At 40.5% G+C, this 17082-nt stretch overlaps 1 protein-coding gene across 1 annotated transcript; it reads left to right on the forward strand.

Moving 5' to 3' along the window:
• Window positions 1-2762: 2762 nt before the first annotated feature.
• DIO2 (iodothyronine deiodinase 2) lies at window positions 2763-14817 on the forward strand. Its single transcript, XM_009959927.1, has 2 exons — window positions 2763-2984; window positions 14200-14817. The coding sequence occupies exons 1-2, from the start codon at window positions 2763-2765 to the stop codon at window positions 14815-14817; spliced, it is 840 nt and encodes a 279-aa protein (XP_009958229.2).
• Window positions 14818-17082: the final 2265 nt, after the last annotated feature.

Below are 17082 nucleotides of genomic sequence, written 5' to 3' on the forward strand. Positions count from 1 at the left end.
AACCCAGAATACATTGTGTTCCCAGCGTAGGTTCTTGCCTGACTTTACCTCCGGGGAACAGGAAGAGCCTGAGCTGGACTGTCCTCAGAGCTGTTTGCAGAGTGTTCTCAGAAACAATGGCTGATGATTCATCTGGCATCGTCGTCAACAATCTCCAGGCCTGCCTTTCAACAAACCTTTCCAAAATAAAGGGGACCTTCCCAGACACAATCATGTGTGTTTTAGTGGTGGACCTACAGAGTAATCTAGGTTTAAGGGTGTTTGTGATCAAATGATTACATATGCTTGCCTGAGGTCAGAGAGTAAGCTCGTTTAGCAGCTCTGCAGACCCTTGTTCCTGTGTTGCGCTCACATGACATGAGCACTCTGACTCATCCATGTGTGGGGATATATAAATATCTGCTTATAACGTGTTTTTGCAAGTTTTAGTAATAAAGACAGATCTGTGAGGCTGCAGTCCTTTCTGTGGCAACAGAACACTGTCATCACCAACATTTTGACTTAAAAATTGTTATAGTTTGAAAAAGAAACTCAGTTCCCTTTTTTTATTTATGCTAGTAATGCAGAAGGTCACTGGTTTAATGTGTGTAACCTTTTCAAGTTATTTCTTTGAGTAAACATTTGCTGGAAGATATCCTGTCTGGGTGGTATCTTTTGCAAATGCCTGATATTATGCCACCTAAACAAACCTTTCTTTGGTGAGCTCAAGACAAGGTATGGGGTGGCCTTCCTAGAAGTATACATCCTAGATTACTGACAGCCCAAGTGATAATACAGTATCTAAAAATGAAAGACCCCAGAGTAGGGAAGATTGATTGTGTTTACCTTCTGCAGTTGCTAGTAGTGAAAGGGTAGTGATGACTGATGAAGACTAAGATATATTAATGAAGGAAGCTTGTGCTACTCATCAAGGATGTGAGTTGACAGAGGTTAGATATCATGCTGGCATCTCTGGGAATGAAATGTATCTGGTGAGGAGAGAATACGTAATCACATAGGGAAGACATCCACTCAAACCCAAAATTATGGATGTCGGCAACATGAAATACCTGAAATATTTACCTAAGGAAGTTAGAAACATGCTACCAAAAAAAAAAAAAAAAAAAAAAAGAAGACCAGAACAGAAAACCCCAAAACCCAAAATGTGTCTACTGTACCAAAAAGAAAAAAATCCTGTGGAAAGAGGACTAAATTTCGGACTAAAAAGGTGAAACAAAGAGAAGCTTAAATGAACAAAGCAAACCTTCAGCATGGGGCTGCAGGGGATGCTTGTGGTTGTTAAAGCACTCAAGGCTCTGCCAGAGGAAACTCCTTTCTTTCTGTTGTTTTTTTTTTTTTTTTTACAAGCTTTTAACCAAAAGTTAGTTATCCTTATTAGACTAGTGGATATAAATAGTTATCATAGGGGACTGTTAAAGTCCATGAAGCTCAGTTGATTAACAGCATTTAAGACCGTGCCATATTATTTTTAAGCAGGGAACTTTACCTTAAAAACCCCAAAATCCTTTTAAAACCTTTTTTTTTTTCTTTTTTTCTTTCTTATCTTCTTCTCTTACACATCAGTAGATGAAGTTCAGTGCTGGGTGTTTACTTATGTTTCATTAAATACCAAGACGACAACAGAAGATATTTAAACACTATGCATGTTGTACTTCATGGAGGTGGGAGGAAAATGTACAGAAATGTGCCCTTTCTTGGGGATGCATCAACTCACACACCTTCCTGAAAAAGACAAAAGGGCAAAGGAAAAAAACAGCCATGAGGAAAAAAAAATATCGACAACAGAAGCCTGCGTTGCTGTGTCACCTTCCATGTCATATGAAAATACTTTTTCCAAAATTTGAAAGCATTTCATAAGGGCAGTCAGAAGCATATTGTTTTTTTTTCCTTTTCCTTTTCAAAGCAAAGCAAAGTTCCACCCTTGCTGTCTGTCTCTCTTTTTTTCTCCTCTCTCTTAAAAAAAAAAAAAAAAAAAAAAAAGAAGTTTTGAGAATTTCATTTTTCTATTCACTGCAGTCCTGGCCAAAGTAAAGCCCTCTTTTACATTGACGTCAAGATCTTTACTAAGATTAGGGTTTCATTTCTCTATTGCAGCAATTAGCTAGGGAATGTATAAAAGGCTTCAGGGAAGCAAGCTAGGACTCCAGAGGGGAAAGCACTTTGCACCATAGGCAGATAGCAACAGAGAGGGCGAGAGGAGGAAGGCAGGAATACAGAGAGGCGGGGGGGTGGGGGGTGGGGTGGGGGAGGGTGAGAGTGAGAGAGAGAGAGGGAGGGAGGAAGGAAGGGAGGAACAGAAAGTTTATGTACATAAACCTTTTTTAAAAAAGTATTGTTGCACCTGGTAGCTAGCTTTACTGACACAGAAATGAGAGGTCTGTTCAGTGCTTAAATAGCTGAGAAACAATGGGATAGTGCAGGAAAGTTAACAATTAACAGTGTCAGCTTAAATTTTGTAACTGCAGGGAACTGGAAACACAGCTGCCTCTCTCTTCAACAAAATCAGGTCTCCTGGTTAAGGGAAGAATTTTTGTTAACATCTTAGTTTCTGAAAAACAAGCAGCTCCGAGTTGAATGAGTATCGTGCAGTTATGGTTTTGACCAGCCTGCTCATGTTTAACTATCTCCGCTCATTTTAAAGAGAGCGGCTGAAAGAGAGGTAAAGAGGCTTTTGAAATGCTTTTTACTTTACTTTTTTAAATGAGGGTACAGAGCAAAAAAGGGAGCTGAAGGCATCCGGTTGAAGAGAAGGAGCAAGGAAGATGGGTCTGCTAAGTGTGGATTTGCTGATCACGCTTCAGATCTTGCCGGTCTTTTTCTCCAATTGCCTCTTCCTTGCGCTGTATGACTCTGTGATCCTCCTGAAGCACATGGTGCTATTTCTGAGCCGGTCTAAGTCTGGGCGCGGTGAGTGGCGGAGGATGCTGACCTCGGAGGGGCTGCGCTGCGTCTGGAACAGCTTCCTCCTGGACGCCTACAAGCAGGTGGGTGCACGGGGAAGGGGATGGCAGAGTGTGTGTTGGGGGGCAAGCTGTGATGAACATCCCTGTTGTCAACGGAGAAGGGAAGGGAATGACTCTGTGCGGTGCAGGCTGTCTCCTGTTTGAAGTTAAGTTTGATGGGAGAGGTATGAGCTGAAAGGAGCAGTACTTTTAGGTCGCGGCTAAGGGCTCACGAGGTTCAGGAGCTGCTGTCTCTGCTCTGCCACTAACTTTGTGTAGCCATGTCCGTGTCACTTAGTTTAGCTGTGCCTCAGTTTCCCCACCAGTACGAATAATAATCTTCATGTTTATTATAAAGTTTTTCGAGATCTTCCTATAATACTTGTAAAATAATCTACATGTTTTCACAGCTGTTTAATTGTTTGCCATCTGAGCTCCTCAGGGATCGTACGAAAACTGCATCTTCAGATAGAGCTCTCCATAGATAGATAGAGTTGTGTAATTAGAGTAAAAGATAGAAATGAACCTTTGTCATTACACTGGTATTTTCTGTTATTCATACATTGATTTTTTATATTGGAGGAAGCATCCAAGTAATAGTAAAACCTGGGCATGGAGTGAAACAGTAAGCCTTTTTTCTCCATGAAAGCAGTGACAGAGGGAAATGTCAGAGATTAAAAATGAACTTGAGTAGCTGAGGGACAGCTGCCTGGTGATTTAAGTTAATGTAGCCAATCGCAGTTATGCAATGTACCTCTCCCCCCGCCCCTCCCCCCCCCCTTAAGTTTTGTACAAACATTTCCCAGTGGTACTGCCCACGTCTCATAAGGTGTAGTTGTAGTTCCGTTTTATAAATTGAAAAGGTGGACCCAAAAAGATGAAATTTCTTGCACAGGCCACCCATTTAGTAAGTAGAACTGGATTCAGAGCTCTGTGGCTTCCAAAACAGTGCTTAGTCTGTTAATGTGTTGTCTTATTTCGACCGTCTAATTTAACATACCCCATATGATATCATGAGGTCATGGGAGTCCTATCTAAATGACAGCTCTGTATCTTCTGAAGTATTCTTTTTGTATCGCCTTCCCCCCAGTCCCCTTTCACTCCCCAGCAATGGCTTTTGTATTTGCTCTTACCTAGAGATGTGAAGAGCTGGTGGTGTTGGTGTTTGCTGGCTTTGTGATATGGAATACAAGCTGCTTAGCCTGAAACCCAAGCCACAGGGACATTAATTTTCAGTGTAAGACAAATATAAATAACATTAGCTTTTGCCAAATGGGTCAACCTCTTACTGCCACCCTAGGAATCAGCCAGCTGGCTACCCAAATAAAGTAAGGCTGAATGAAGCTCACTATTCTCTTAGCCCTTCTGGTTTCTGTTTTTAGTCTCTTCACAGGCATTAAGTAAGTAAATTTTAAAGTGGCCTTGTTAAATGGGCCGGTGAACACAATTGTTCCCATTTTACAGACAAGGCAAGGCAGGACAGTTAACACATGACTTGGTCAAGGCTCCAGTGGTAGTTGGTAGCACAGCTCTGAAACAGCCAAGTTTCCACTTCCCGCGTTTGCAAACTGTATGTGGCCCAGGGTGAGATAGCTGTGAGATATTTTCAATCCCATTTTGCTTAAATAACACAAAGTGATTTAAAAGAAAGATGTTGCATTCCTTTCTGTACTTTCCAAAGTCATACTTTGCCTTTTTCTCGGTACTGTTGATGTCAACTATGGAAGCTACAGAGAGGATGACTCTTTGCTGGTTTTGGTGTTGGCAATGAAACTCATACCTTGAACTTTGGCAATTAAAAACTCTCTCTTATCACCATTAAACGACCACATTGTTTAGGCCAGTCAGACTTTAAGGTCCCTAGAATCAATTCTGGGCCCCAATAAACTCAGCAGAAAAATGTGCATAAACAAAACAAAATTTTAGCACCTTGTTCCAAAAAGGGCAAAAAAATCCATTCATGCCAGCTGTCCTTAAGACAAAACTAATTGAAAAAAAATTCATGGAAAGACTCTGTTTTCCTCAATAGAATTATGGGCCCTAAGGACAGAAGATAGTTGGAGACCTTTGATTGTCACAGAAAGGTAGGTAAGTGTAGAAATCAAATTATGGAGGTGACACAATAAACTACAGAGCACTACTAGGAGAAGAGTCATCGCCTCCCCGATAGAGGAGAATCTTCTGCTGCTTCTGTAAGGAAAACGAAGAAGAAGTTTGAGCTGGAAATCTTACTGGTAGAGTTGGAAAAATTTGAAATATACCCTGCTTTGTGGCATGTTTAAAAAGATGAGGAAGAGTGAAATATATTAAAGACTGTCCTGCAAAGCATCTTTTTCTTTAAATTATCTTTTTCTAAATCCTGAATAGGACTGTCCAGTTGTGATATTTTAATCCTAGCCAGTTAGTAAAGGTAGGAAATGAAAATATTATGGATTCAGGGTACTAAACAGCATGGTAAAATGCAGTCGATATCATAACTGTGATTGCTTATTGCTCCAATTTGCTAGCTGAAGCCAGGCGTTGGCAAAGTATTTAAGCAGGTGCTTTAAGCTTATTCCATTGAGGAGTATTTATGAGATAATCACCGTTTTTTCAGGTAGAATAGCAGAATTGCAGATGTCTGAGATAAACCAAAGCTAGGCTGCCAGTGAGCAGAAGACTGGATTAAAGCAGTAACTATGCTTGGTTTTACCATGTTTTGTGTCAGTTACACAGAACTCTTCATAACATTTTTCACAAAAGTACTTGATGTAAAATTTCTATTCACAGAAAAATGTACCAGATGGCATTCCAGAAAAGCTCTGTCCCAGAATCTACTCTGTGAGCAGATACTAGATTCTGGATTAAAGTAAATTATAAATTACAAGAAAGGAGCTCTGCCTTGGAAGCACACAGACTGTCCCAGATTTTGTTTCAAGGCTAGTGTGTACAAGAGATGATCTTGGAATAGTTAAGAATATATTTTAAAATAGCTATTCGTATGCATTTTCCTTTCTAGAAAAACTTTTGAATATCTTACCCAAATTTCAACTTCCTTTTGTTCTGCTTTTTGTTGTTATTAAGTATTATTGCATATGTATTTTTGGTTAGGGCAATTATTTCCTGAGCAAGATCACCTCGCAACAGTTGAAGATTTTTAAGTGGGGAAGCAATGCTGAGTTTGTTGTATTGTGTATAGATTACATCCAGTATTCTTTTTTATTGGAACATTCTATATGACTTGTTTTCTCCCCATTTTACAGTCCCACTGGAATAAAAATGATTGATCTTTTGTTTATTTTTATTTCCTTATGTAAATTTTATCAATTGTTAATATATTTCTTTTTACTTCCTTAGCTCTGAGTTCAGTACCTGTCACACTCAACATTGATATTGTCTACAGTGCACCAGCTTTGTGATTTATAGAACATCCTCCTTCTATTCTTTTTTGAGAGGCAAGCATGTCTTATATTACAACAAAAAAGTCTTTAGGACCAGGTTAATTGTCATTGCAGCAATAAATAGGGCTAGTAGTCAAGTTAATTAACTTTATATAATTGAAAGAGTGCAACTATTTTATTTAAATATTGTTTTTCTAATTTACTGTTGTGTTTTGTTTATCCGCAGAAATGAGTGGATTGACTCCTGAAGAGCAAATCCTGTATGTATGTGTGTGTAGGTATTTACACTTTCATATGTGTTTATACGTATACGGATACACAGATGTGTGTGTATTTGTCTATATATATGTATAAATGCAAAAATACACACAGAGGCATACATAATCTGCTCTTTCAGGTGTCAGTCCTCTCTCGTTTCTTGGTATGTGTATACACACATATATATATGTAGGTATATGTATGTATAGATATGAATGCAACCACACCTACTGATAAGACAGGAGAAAACAGAAGAGATTTTTGGGAGGGTGTTAGTGGGCCCTCTGTGTAATTTATATAGCCCATCTATACAAATGCCCATAGCATGTATACTGAATGTGTCACATTTATTTAAGAAATCCAGAGAAAAAGCTAGAGAAATTTTGGAAAAAAAATAATTTGTATTTTCTTTTAAAAGCTTTTTTTACCTGCTAGGTTCTATACTTTATTTATACTTTATTTAGTACTGGGATGAATCCGCTTTCTAAGTTTCTGAAGGTGAGAAATTGTTACCTTAAAATGCTTTTAAAATGGGTACAAAAAACATTGCACCTATTAGCAGTGCCCAGTGGTGAGGCCTCATGCTGGGAGCATTTTCAGTGCCAGGTATGAGCTTTGTGTTTCAGCAATGCAGAGCTACTGTTCTTGTTTTCCAGTAGAGAGCCGTCAGGTCATCCTAGAGAAAATCCTTCCTCTTCTCCAGTGCAGGGTAGCTAGGCAGAAGACCTTTATGGCATCTCTCTGAAGCAGCCAAATGCTTGGGAATGCCATGGTGCACCTATGGAGATAGCATGCAAGTGTGCGTATACCCACATGTGTGTAAATATACATTACAGGCCTCAGAAGGATGCTGGTATCTGAAGCAATGGATGGTGATGGGTGTGTGTATGTCCTTGTACAGCTTTTTACTGTCTTTAGAATGGGCCAGTAGCAAGCTCTGGCATGACAGACCCAGCACAGAGGGAATGGTTGGCACAGGATCCCAACTTCACAACATAGTCCCAGCTCTGGATGGAGCAGCAAGTAGACTGGTTCAGTAAACACACAGTGGGATTTTCCTAAGATTTCAGGGAAGCACAATTCAATTACCTTTGGCTACTTCTGCCTGCCTGATAGCCACATCATTTATTCCTAAAATAAATCAGTATGCAAAGCAGGACAGCCTGAAAACTGTCATGTTAAGTGCATGCTGCACAGCATTATCACAAAGCTATATGTGAAAGTAATGTAACGGCGTGATCCTTTACCTGCTGTTTGGCTGTCTAGTAACTCTTACTTTTAGGGAAGTCTTTTAAAGGTAGGAACAAAGACATAACTTCTATACTTTTTATTTGCGTTTATTATGTCTGGCAAGGTAAGGAAGTGTCTCTCCCTGCATTTGATAGGGATAAAGGGAATTTGTGAAAGACAGCATGTTGTGTAGTTTCAGGGTTTAGAACTAGACATTGTGTGGTGTTAAAAATATTTTATTGGTTTGACAAAGTTCAGCCTTAGCAGAATTGTTTTCACTGACATTTGCAAATGAAAACGATCTTGAAAGAAGTGAGAAAAACAAAACAAATTAAAACCTTTCCTGCAGTGTTTGGAACAAAAATTCAGCAGGATTTGGGTTTGTCATTTTCATTATTATTAATATATACTCATGTTTGTTATAGTAGTGTCTGAGGACCAATGTAGACCAGGGACCCATTGTACTAGACAGTGTCCTAAACAAGAAGAGCAGTTTGTCCCATGGAGCTTACAGTTCAAACACGCAAGACAGACAAAGGGTAGGAAAAGGAATATGACGACTCCTATCCCATGTGGGGTCTCATCCTACCCCTTTCATTTTGTGGATCTAACTTTACTTCTTCCACATGACCTCTTTACAGTCTTCCATTTTCACCCTTATGTACAAAATACTGACTGAAAGGACTGCTTGCCTTTTTGTCAAACCCTTGTGAAAACCCCCTTTGACTGTGGTAGACACAGAAAATTAACTAACAGGCACCACCCAGGAAAAGGATTGTACCCACTTCTTGCGCCCCAGCTCTGCCTCTCCAACAAAACTACCACTGTGTATTGATATAGTGCTAAAGCTGAGTAAAAAAATAGATCATGCAAATTAACTTCAAATGTCCTCCAGGTGCTGACTAACAAAGACTGGTGAAGGCCTCTGTCACCTGTAGGTAGTCCACAAGGGCAGCCAGTGGCCCAGAGGCCACGATGTCGTAGGGTGTGCTCCCATCTTGATGGAAACATAAGCCCTTAAGAAGCTTGCTGTAGGCTCCCAGATCAGAGGAACTAAAATTATCCATTTTCTTTTATAAGAGTGCAAGGCAAAAGGCTCCTTTATGCTTTCCCTCTGCCATGCATGCTCATTTGTGGGACTGGCAGTTTTTAAATAAATGAAGAGCATTTGACTAGTTATTTTTATCTGGACTGTGCCCTTTTAATTTGTCTCACACTTCCCTCCTTCAGCTTCATACATCTGATCCTAAATAAAAGACTCTGGACTCTGGGAGAACTTGAGTCAGTTCCAGTCTGTGCTCTCCAATTTGAGTAATCAACTGTCTTAAAGCAAGCTGCTGCCTCTCCATGACAAATGAAGAGCTCCCACTGCTGTATGCTACTCTAGACAAAGGCCTCCTGTAATTTTTATCCACTCACAACTCTGGGTCATGTAAATAAAGAAAACAAAAATAATAATTTGTATAATTCTCCAGCCAGGGTCTGATTACGATTTGGATGAAGCACTGAGAAATATTGGGCTGTCCAGAGGCTATATTTAGCTGAATGGGATCAAATCAAATCAAAGCAGAGAATTTGAAAAGGAGCAAAAAGCTCCAGGGATGCAGTTCATTACCAATTGCTGGACTCCAGTCCTGAACCCAGCATGTCCATATTTAAATGGCTAATATCACAGACTACTAATTGTCTGGCAACACCTATTTTCTTTAGGGAGTTGACATAGCCTGATGAGTCTGCCAAACTGTTTGAAAATCCCTCATGCAGGGAATGAAAGCTGTAATCCAGTGCACAGGATCCCAGGAGGGTTGTGTTAAAGCTGATAAAAGCAAAATGAGAAAAAATAAAAGGTAGAGGAGGAGGTGATGTTTTGTCTGTGGGGCTTTTCCTAGTCCTCATGGAGAATGTACAACAAAGTTAGCAGTATGTGCTATTTCTAGCATGTAGTTTATGAATAGGGCTTTCTTTCCCGGTCCTAAGTCTCCTTCATTTTGCAGCCTGCATGCTAAAGGATCAGCAACCTTGTTCCCTTTTCACTCTGTGTGCAGAGAAGGAGATGCAGTACCAAGACTGTCAAGCAAACACAAAATTCGGGCAAATGATGAAAGTCACTGCTTTGATGTCAGGCTGGTGCTTGCTCTTGCTGATGGCCGGGCTGGCTCTCAGGTTTGGTTGGCCTGCCTTGCATGTCCCATGCCGGCTGCATGGGAGGGGGTGCCTGGCTTGCCCAGTTGCCACCTCAGCCAGAAGGCTGGCGCTGAGTGCCCAAATATTCACGCACATAAGTACGTGATTATAGAAATGCTGGATTGCGTGTGAGGGGAATTCTGCTAGTTTGTTTCTCAGAATTTATATTTTGCCTGCCTTTGTGTAAGATTTCAAAAGCGGTTTGGCTGAATACATGGGGGTTTTTGTTTGTTTTCTCATTGCATTGATTTTCTTTTCCAAGAGCTATTTTTTCTTTCAATAAATAACAACAAAGACGACAGCCAAGGCCTACAATGCAGATGATCAGCAAGGATGATATTGTCATCCTGTGTCAATCGGTTCCCGAGCCTGGTGAAATAAAGAGTCCCTTTGGGAACGTCAGCGCTTCATCAAGACCAATTAGTGGAGATGCCGCTGCTTATGTTTAAACATTAACGACTGGGCAGGGCTGCTTTTTGGAGTGCCTGACACTGGCATGGAACAAGGCACCGACCTAATTACTCCTCTAGAAGAGCAGAAAATGCCTCGTGAATGCCTGCTTGGCAAGGATGTCTCATTAAGGGGAAAAATCCCAACACAAGCACTCCTAGAAACAAAAATTAAAATGATAGGTAACCTGCGGCCATGAGACTTACTTTATGGTTGTGGAAAATGAAGAGAAACTGCTATAAGGTGATGTAGGGCATATTTGCACTTTATTTCCTAAATCCCATCTGTTTTTTGGTCAGTAAGGAGTATGAAAAACAGGATGCAAACTTGCATTGTTAGAGAACGGTGAAATACATCGCCACCCTTGGTATCAACGTTAAATAGTACGCTAAGCTGCTGTTCAATGCGGGTTGTTTTGTTAGTCTGGTCCTTCACGGTTTGCAAACTTGCCTGGGAAAAGAAGCGTTTGGTAGACCTGAGTGAAGAGTTGGTAATGAGTAGCTTACAATACGTTGACTCTCTTTCTGCCTAAATATGATTAAGAAGCAGACTGTGGTTTCCTCGTTCAAGAGTGTTGGTTAGAGTATTTTCAGTCATGATAGTTTCGTTAAAAGAAAACCAGAAGAGTGAGGGGAAACAGCTGCTCAGATGTTTTTTGTCTCCTGAGCAGCTCTATGCGTCGCTGAGCTTTAGTTGCTTCTATCCTTTTTACCTTTATTTTTCTTCTCTGAGGAGTGCCAGCAAGTAGCAGAAATTCTGTGTTGCTTAATTGTGGTTTATGCGATAAATCACGTGTTACCACTTTTTTTTCTTTGACTGGATGAGCGCATACTCCTAAATACTGAGGCCCATTATTCATCCTGGGAGTGGGTGCAGCACAGATACATGTCAGGCTTTGCCCAAAAGGCACATTTTGGGCAAGCTAGCTCTTAAAAAGCATTTGCTTCGTGGTGCAAGAACAGTTAAGCTTTCTAGGTAAAGAGGGATCTAGTGTTTCTGCAGACGTGTAGATGTTGTGTTTCTTGATATGTGCTCTTTTTTGGTACATACCTTTTTTGGTAGTAACCAATTTATCACAAAATGTTGAGTTGTCTAGCTGGCTTATGGATTGAATGCAGCCCTCAAGATGATTATATGGCTGCCACATGACCTTGACCTGTGTTGTTTTTTGCTCAAGTCTGGCCCTTTTTTACCTTACTCACTCCTGCTTTGCCTATCTTACTGAACAGAATGGCAGAGAGAAATTAGATGTTCAATAGCTGCAGAGAAGCATGCCTGCTATCTGCTGAGGTGTAGGTGACGCTTCTTCAACTCTGCAAGATACTTAATGCTACTTCTTAAATGCTACAGCCTGAGTCTCTGAGCCTGCCTCTCACCAGATGGATCCTTTCTTCTCAAAACCTAGGATACAGCTCTTTTCCTTCCTTGAGTTCAATGGACAGCACACTCACACAGCAGGTCTTAAACTTGCTTTCAAAGGCAAATGAGCACAAGGCTTTTTTTTTTTTTTTTTTTTTTTTAACTGTTACCAGAGCTCTAGCAGATAGCAATGCTGCAGATGCAGGTTTATGGGGAGGTGAGCCACAAGGGCTATGCTTTCCTGAGGCATCACTTGCTTGCCTTGCCCATGGTGCAGCTGCACATCCCTTGCTCCTGGTGGTGTGATCACCACATGCTTGGCCTGGAGAGATTTGTGGGTCTCAGGCAGTTTTTCTTTCTGTGGCTCTCTTCCTTACTGATCCCTGAGTGAATGGAGGCAAGGTTATGTCTCAGTTTGCACCATAGAAAATAGTCAAAAATGATGTTTATATTGTGTGCCAGCATGCTGTGAGACCTTCTCATGTAGCTGTGAAGTCTGGCAGCTTTAAGGTCAGTGTCTTACAAACTTTGCTTTGGTTAGGCTCTTGCTTCTATTGTTATTCTGATGAAATAATGCAGAGTCATGGATAACTGTAGATTTAGTCAACGTAGTCGGGTTTCTCAGGGAGAAATGGAAGGTCCAATATCTACAATATACTTGACTCTGGATCTGTGTGCAGCAGCCGTCACATCAGTTAAGTATTCAGCTGTTAACTCAGCTTCTTACTGTATCTGAGTTACCAGGTTACCCTATAAAGTAATGTAGAATAGAAGTGCACAAAAAAGTGAGTTGTTTAGTCAGTTTTTGCACAGTTCTCATGCAGTGTTAACTTCTATTGACTGCAGTTAGAGTGTAGTTTGAGAAATAAATAAATAAAATATGAAAGACTTCAGAATTTGGCCCTGCATGTTTCTTTCAAAGTAACACTTCTGAACATAATCAAATAGACATGAGACAAAGAGAGATAGAAAGAGTCAAGGAAATACAAAATGATAATTGCATTGCTGTGTTAGACCTTGATGTTAAAGGCAGATACATAGGAATTGCTGCGGCAGAGCTCATTAAAAGCTAATTGTCTTATGTAATAATATTTTGTGGTTCTGTAGTAGTTATCAGCTAAGGATCTTGGAGCCCTATGCAGGCTCCACCTTATTCTGGCAGATGCTTCTGTGAGATGCTTATATTCTTTCTATAGGCAGGGAAATAGAAACAGTCAGGCAAAATGGCTTTTCCACAATTGCCTATTGGGTCTAGTTAGATCTGAGGTTAGAGCTGAGAACAGTTTGTTTTCACTTCATCCTACTTCAACCATCGTATAAGCTTTCCCCTCTTCCTGCTGCTTTTCCCCCAGTCATCTTCTGGAGAAACACCACAGTTAAAGGAAATCTGCTGCTCAATCACTGATGAAATTAATGCAAAGTGGTTAGAAAAACCTTTGGTGAGCACAGTCTTGGATGGTCTACTGTGAAAACAGAATGATCTAGAGTGGGTGTCTACAGAGATCTCTTGTGTTTGGTACTCTGAGTATTTTCATTCTTGGACTGCAGGACACAGGAGAATATACACATATGAAATCTGTAAACCTCTCAAAATTGAGAGGCACTGCGTGTGTTATGAAGATCAGGTATACAATGCAGAATGATTTTGGAGAACCGGAAAAATGGCTTGAAATGCAGGATGCAGTTCAATGGGGCCAAGTGCAAAGCACCAAATTCAGGCTGGACTGATGAAGTATCCAAATAAATGATGGGGAGAAACTAGAAAGGCAGAAAAAGGGACGTAGGCATTATAACTTCTCACTAGCTAACCCCTGGTCAAGTCTACTGTTTTTCCAGAACAGTCATGATGTTTCAGAAAAAGTGAACAACACGTATAAGCAGGTGTAGCCTGTGAGATACATGAAGTAATTGTTTGATTATTCTGAGAATTAGTAACAATGCTTTTGAAGTTTTGAGCTCTGCTTTTCAAGGAAAACATGAAACAAGTGAAGAAAACTCAGAGAATGGCTGTGAAAAAAATCATGTCTAGAAAATTTTGCTCACAGAGAAAAGTTAGAATAAATGGGAGGGTAGCCTGTCTGAAAGCATGTAAAAGTCTGCAAATACATAAGGATGGACCACGACTATGTGTGTATGGACAGGACGAGACAGATCTTAGATCAAATTTCCTAACAATAATGAAGTAGTATACCTGTCAGGAATGACACATTTCCCTGTGCTGTGAGTGGAGATGGACTAGATGAACTTTTTGAAGCTGCTACTTTTGATGATTTGCTATATACCCATGCTAGTGTCCATGCAGATAGTGAGGTGACTCTGGTGAAGAGAGTAGTCATAAGGATACTGGACAAGCAAGTCACACTAACTTGCTGTGTTTTAATTTGTTTTGCTGTCAGGTCAAACTGGGAGGAGAAGCCCCAAACTCCAGTGTAATCCACATAGCTAAGGGTGGTGATGGCAGCAGTAGCAGCTGGAAGAGTGTCAGTGGCAAGTGTGGAACCAAATGCCACCTTCTGGATTTTGCCAACTCCGAGCGGCCACTTGTGGTCAACTTTGGTTCAGCTACCTGACCACCGTTCACAAGCCAGCTGTCGGCCTTCAGCAAGCTGGTGGAGGAGTTCTCTGGTGTGGCTGACTTTCTGTTGGTCTACATCGATGAGGCTCATCCATCAGATGGCTGGGCTGCCCCTGGAATCTCTCCTTCATCATTTGAAGTTAAGAAACACAGGAATCAAGAAGACCGATGCGCAGCTGCTCACCAGCTCCTAGAGCACTTCTCCTTGCCACCTCAGTGCCAAGTGGTGGCTGACTGTATGGACAACAATGCCAATGTGGCCTACGGGGTTTCATTTGAGCGAGTATGCATTGTACAGAGACAAAAAATTGCCTACCTGGGAGGCAAAGGCCCCTTTTTTTACAATCTGCAGGAGGTTCGGCTTTGGCTGGAACAAAACTTCAGCAAAAGATGAAATCCATTCTCTACAGAACCTATGTCAACAGATGTGTCCCTTTAAGGTGATGTAAAAGGGAAAAAAAAGAAAACATATGCTGGTTTGAATAAGGCCTTTTGGATGATTGCAGGAGAACACATTTGATAACAAGGTCAAATGAACGTTAACTAGGAAAAGAAAATAGAAGACTAACTCCACAGAAACAGTATCGTACAAAAAAATCCTGCGCTCGCTATGGGACAGAAGAGGTGAAGAGGCTTCTGCGAAAAGGTGTTGCTGGCGAGCAGAGCAGGAAGAGTGGTGAGATAAGACCTGTCTCCCAGGAACTGGCCTCATGAAGTGCTCTGGGTTGAGCCAGAAGCTTGGAAGGCAATCCATGGAAAGGCAATGCCGTGCATTTCAGCAGAAAGACTTCTTTACTCTCCTGTGGCCAATGCAAGCGACCTGGGAGGAGCCAGGGGCCTTGCAGTTGCTTTGCATAGAAATGTGGCGGAGTGTGGCAATCGTCCTCCGTCTGCAGTGATTTCATTGTTCTAAGACTACAGGAACCACCATGCGATGCATCGTGCGGGCAGACTGGCTGCTCAGCTCAAGATGAAACATTGTGTGCTGGTATTTGTACTCTCCATGGGTGCCTCTGCACAGCATATTAACTAATGTAATTCTATTTATACATTTGTATCCAGTATGCGGGCCTGTGCCTGCTGAGAAAGATGTTAAAATCTATGGAGTTGGACCAAAAAGGCAAAAGTGATCAAGTAAGCCCATTACAATTTGAAAACTAAAAAATCTGGACTATTTGTAAGAAAATGGTGAGAACCATCTAGAGCATGCATCATGAGACAAAACTCAGCTGATGCCAACAAACCCTCGGTTCTCAGAGCTGGCAGCACACATTTATTGATATTCTCTGGTTCTCTTTGTTTCTTTACCAGCCTTGATCTTTCTGTCTAGCAGTAGGCTTAAAGGTAATTTCATTTTTAGCTTTTTAAAAGATAACTTATTTCTCTCTTTTATTTTTATTTGAGACAATGACCTTACAGATCTATTTTGGGGATGGGGGGAACTTACACACAACTTTACCTCATTGAAATGGAAACCTGTCCTGTCATTTACCCTGTTAAATGTAGTCATGCTGATTTTTGCTATCTTAGATACCTGCAACTAGTTTATAGCTACATTAGTTTGTCTGGAAGTTAAACTGTTCGCAGCCTCAGAATTGATTAGCTGCAGTTCTGCTATTAGATGAGGTGATAGTCTATTTGTTTCACTTGTGTTCTCAAAAGCCTTCCCAGAGAAACAGGGAGGACAAGTAGTGTGAATTAATGTGAATAAGAGTAAAAGATGGCAGAATTTTCATACAAATGGGCCTGAGGTATTATTAATTATGTTTAAAGAGATACTGTCAACTTAGAATATACATTAGGTTTAGGTCTTTCTAAAACTAAAATGATTTAATCAAGCCTGATGAAAAGGCAAGTTTACAATGAACTAACGCATTAGAGCTGATAAATGAAAACCCATAAGGAGATGAACTATCCAAGTTTTCTCTCAACTTTGGCAGAAACATGAAACAGATAAACAGGGTAAGTGGCAAAAAACCCATTAGTTCTGTTAATTTCTCATCCTGCCAGTTGTCAGGAAAATGATGACGTTTAATACTAACACAGGGAAGAGCAGAAAATACATACCATAAATATTTTCATTTTCACAGCGTCCCTTTGATATTGTGTATTTCTTCTTGCTTGGCTGTTGGTCAACTTAGCCAATGTACAAGGAATTTGGAAATGTGTTTTCAAGCACAGATCTGAACTAATGACGGTAACATGAGTGATTTCTCCCATATTCAGGTTCATACTTCCCTTCCTTCTCACATTTTCTTCCACACACTGTTAAACGTATACACACACACACTTAGACAGTTTGATAATGTGTGTCAGAGAAAGGTGTAAAGAATGGTCTTCAGACCTTCTGGTGAGCACCAGTTCTCAGAAGGCATGTGTCTCTGTGTGTATACATGTATTTATGCATATATATGTATATAACATACGTATGTATATACATATGCATGCACACATAAGTGGTGTCTAAAACCAATAATAATAATTATTCTGTCCTGCCTTCATTAATGTTACTATAACTCATTGCTCAGTGTGGAAGATTGTTAATACATTTTCATGACTAAGTGGGATATATAACTGAATTTTTTAAACCTAATATCATAAAAACAGTAACATAGACAAACTACATGGTTTATTTAATCCAGTGTCCTACCTCTGACTGTATCAGATGTTTCAGGGGAAGGTGCAATAATTTCTTCTGGAATTT

The sequence above is a fragment of the Leptosomus discolor genome, chromosome 3, assembly GCF_034619465.1.
Source record: "Leptosomus discolor isolate bLepDis1 chromosome 3, bLepDis1.hap2, whole genome shotgun sequence".
NCBI classification, from domain to species: Eukaryota; Metazoa; Chordata; class Aves; order Leptosomiformes; family Leptosomidae; genus Leptosomus; species Leptosomus discolor.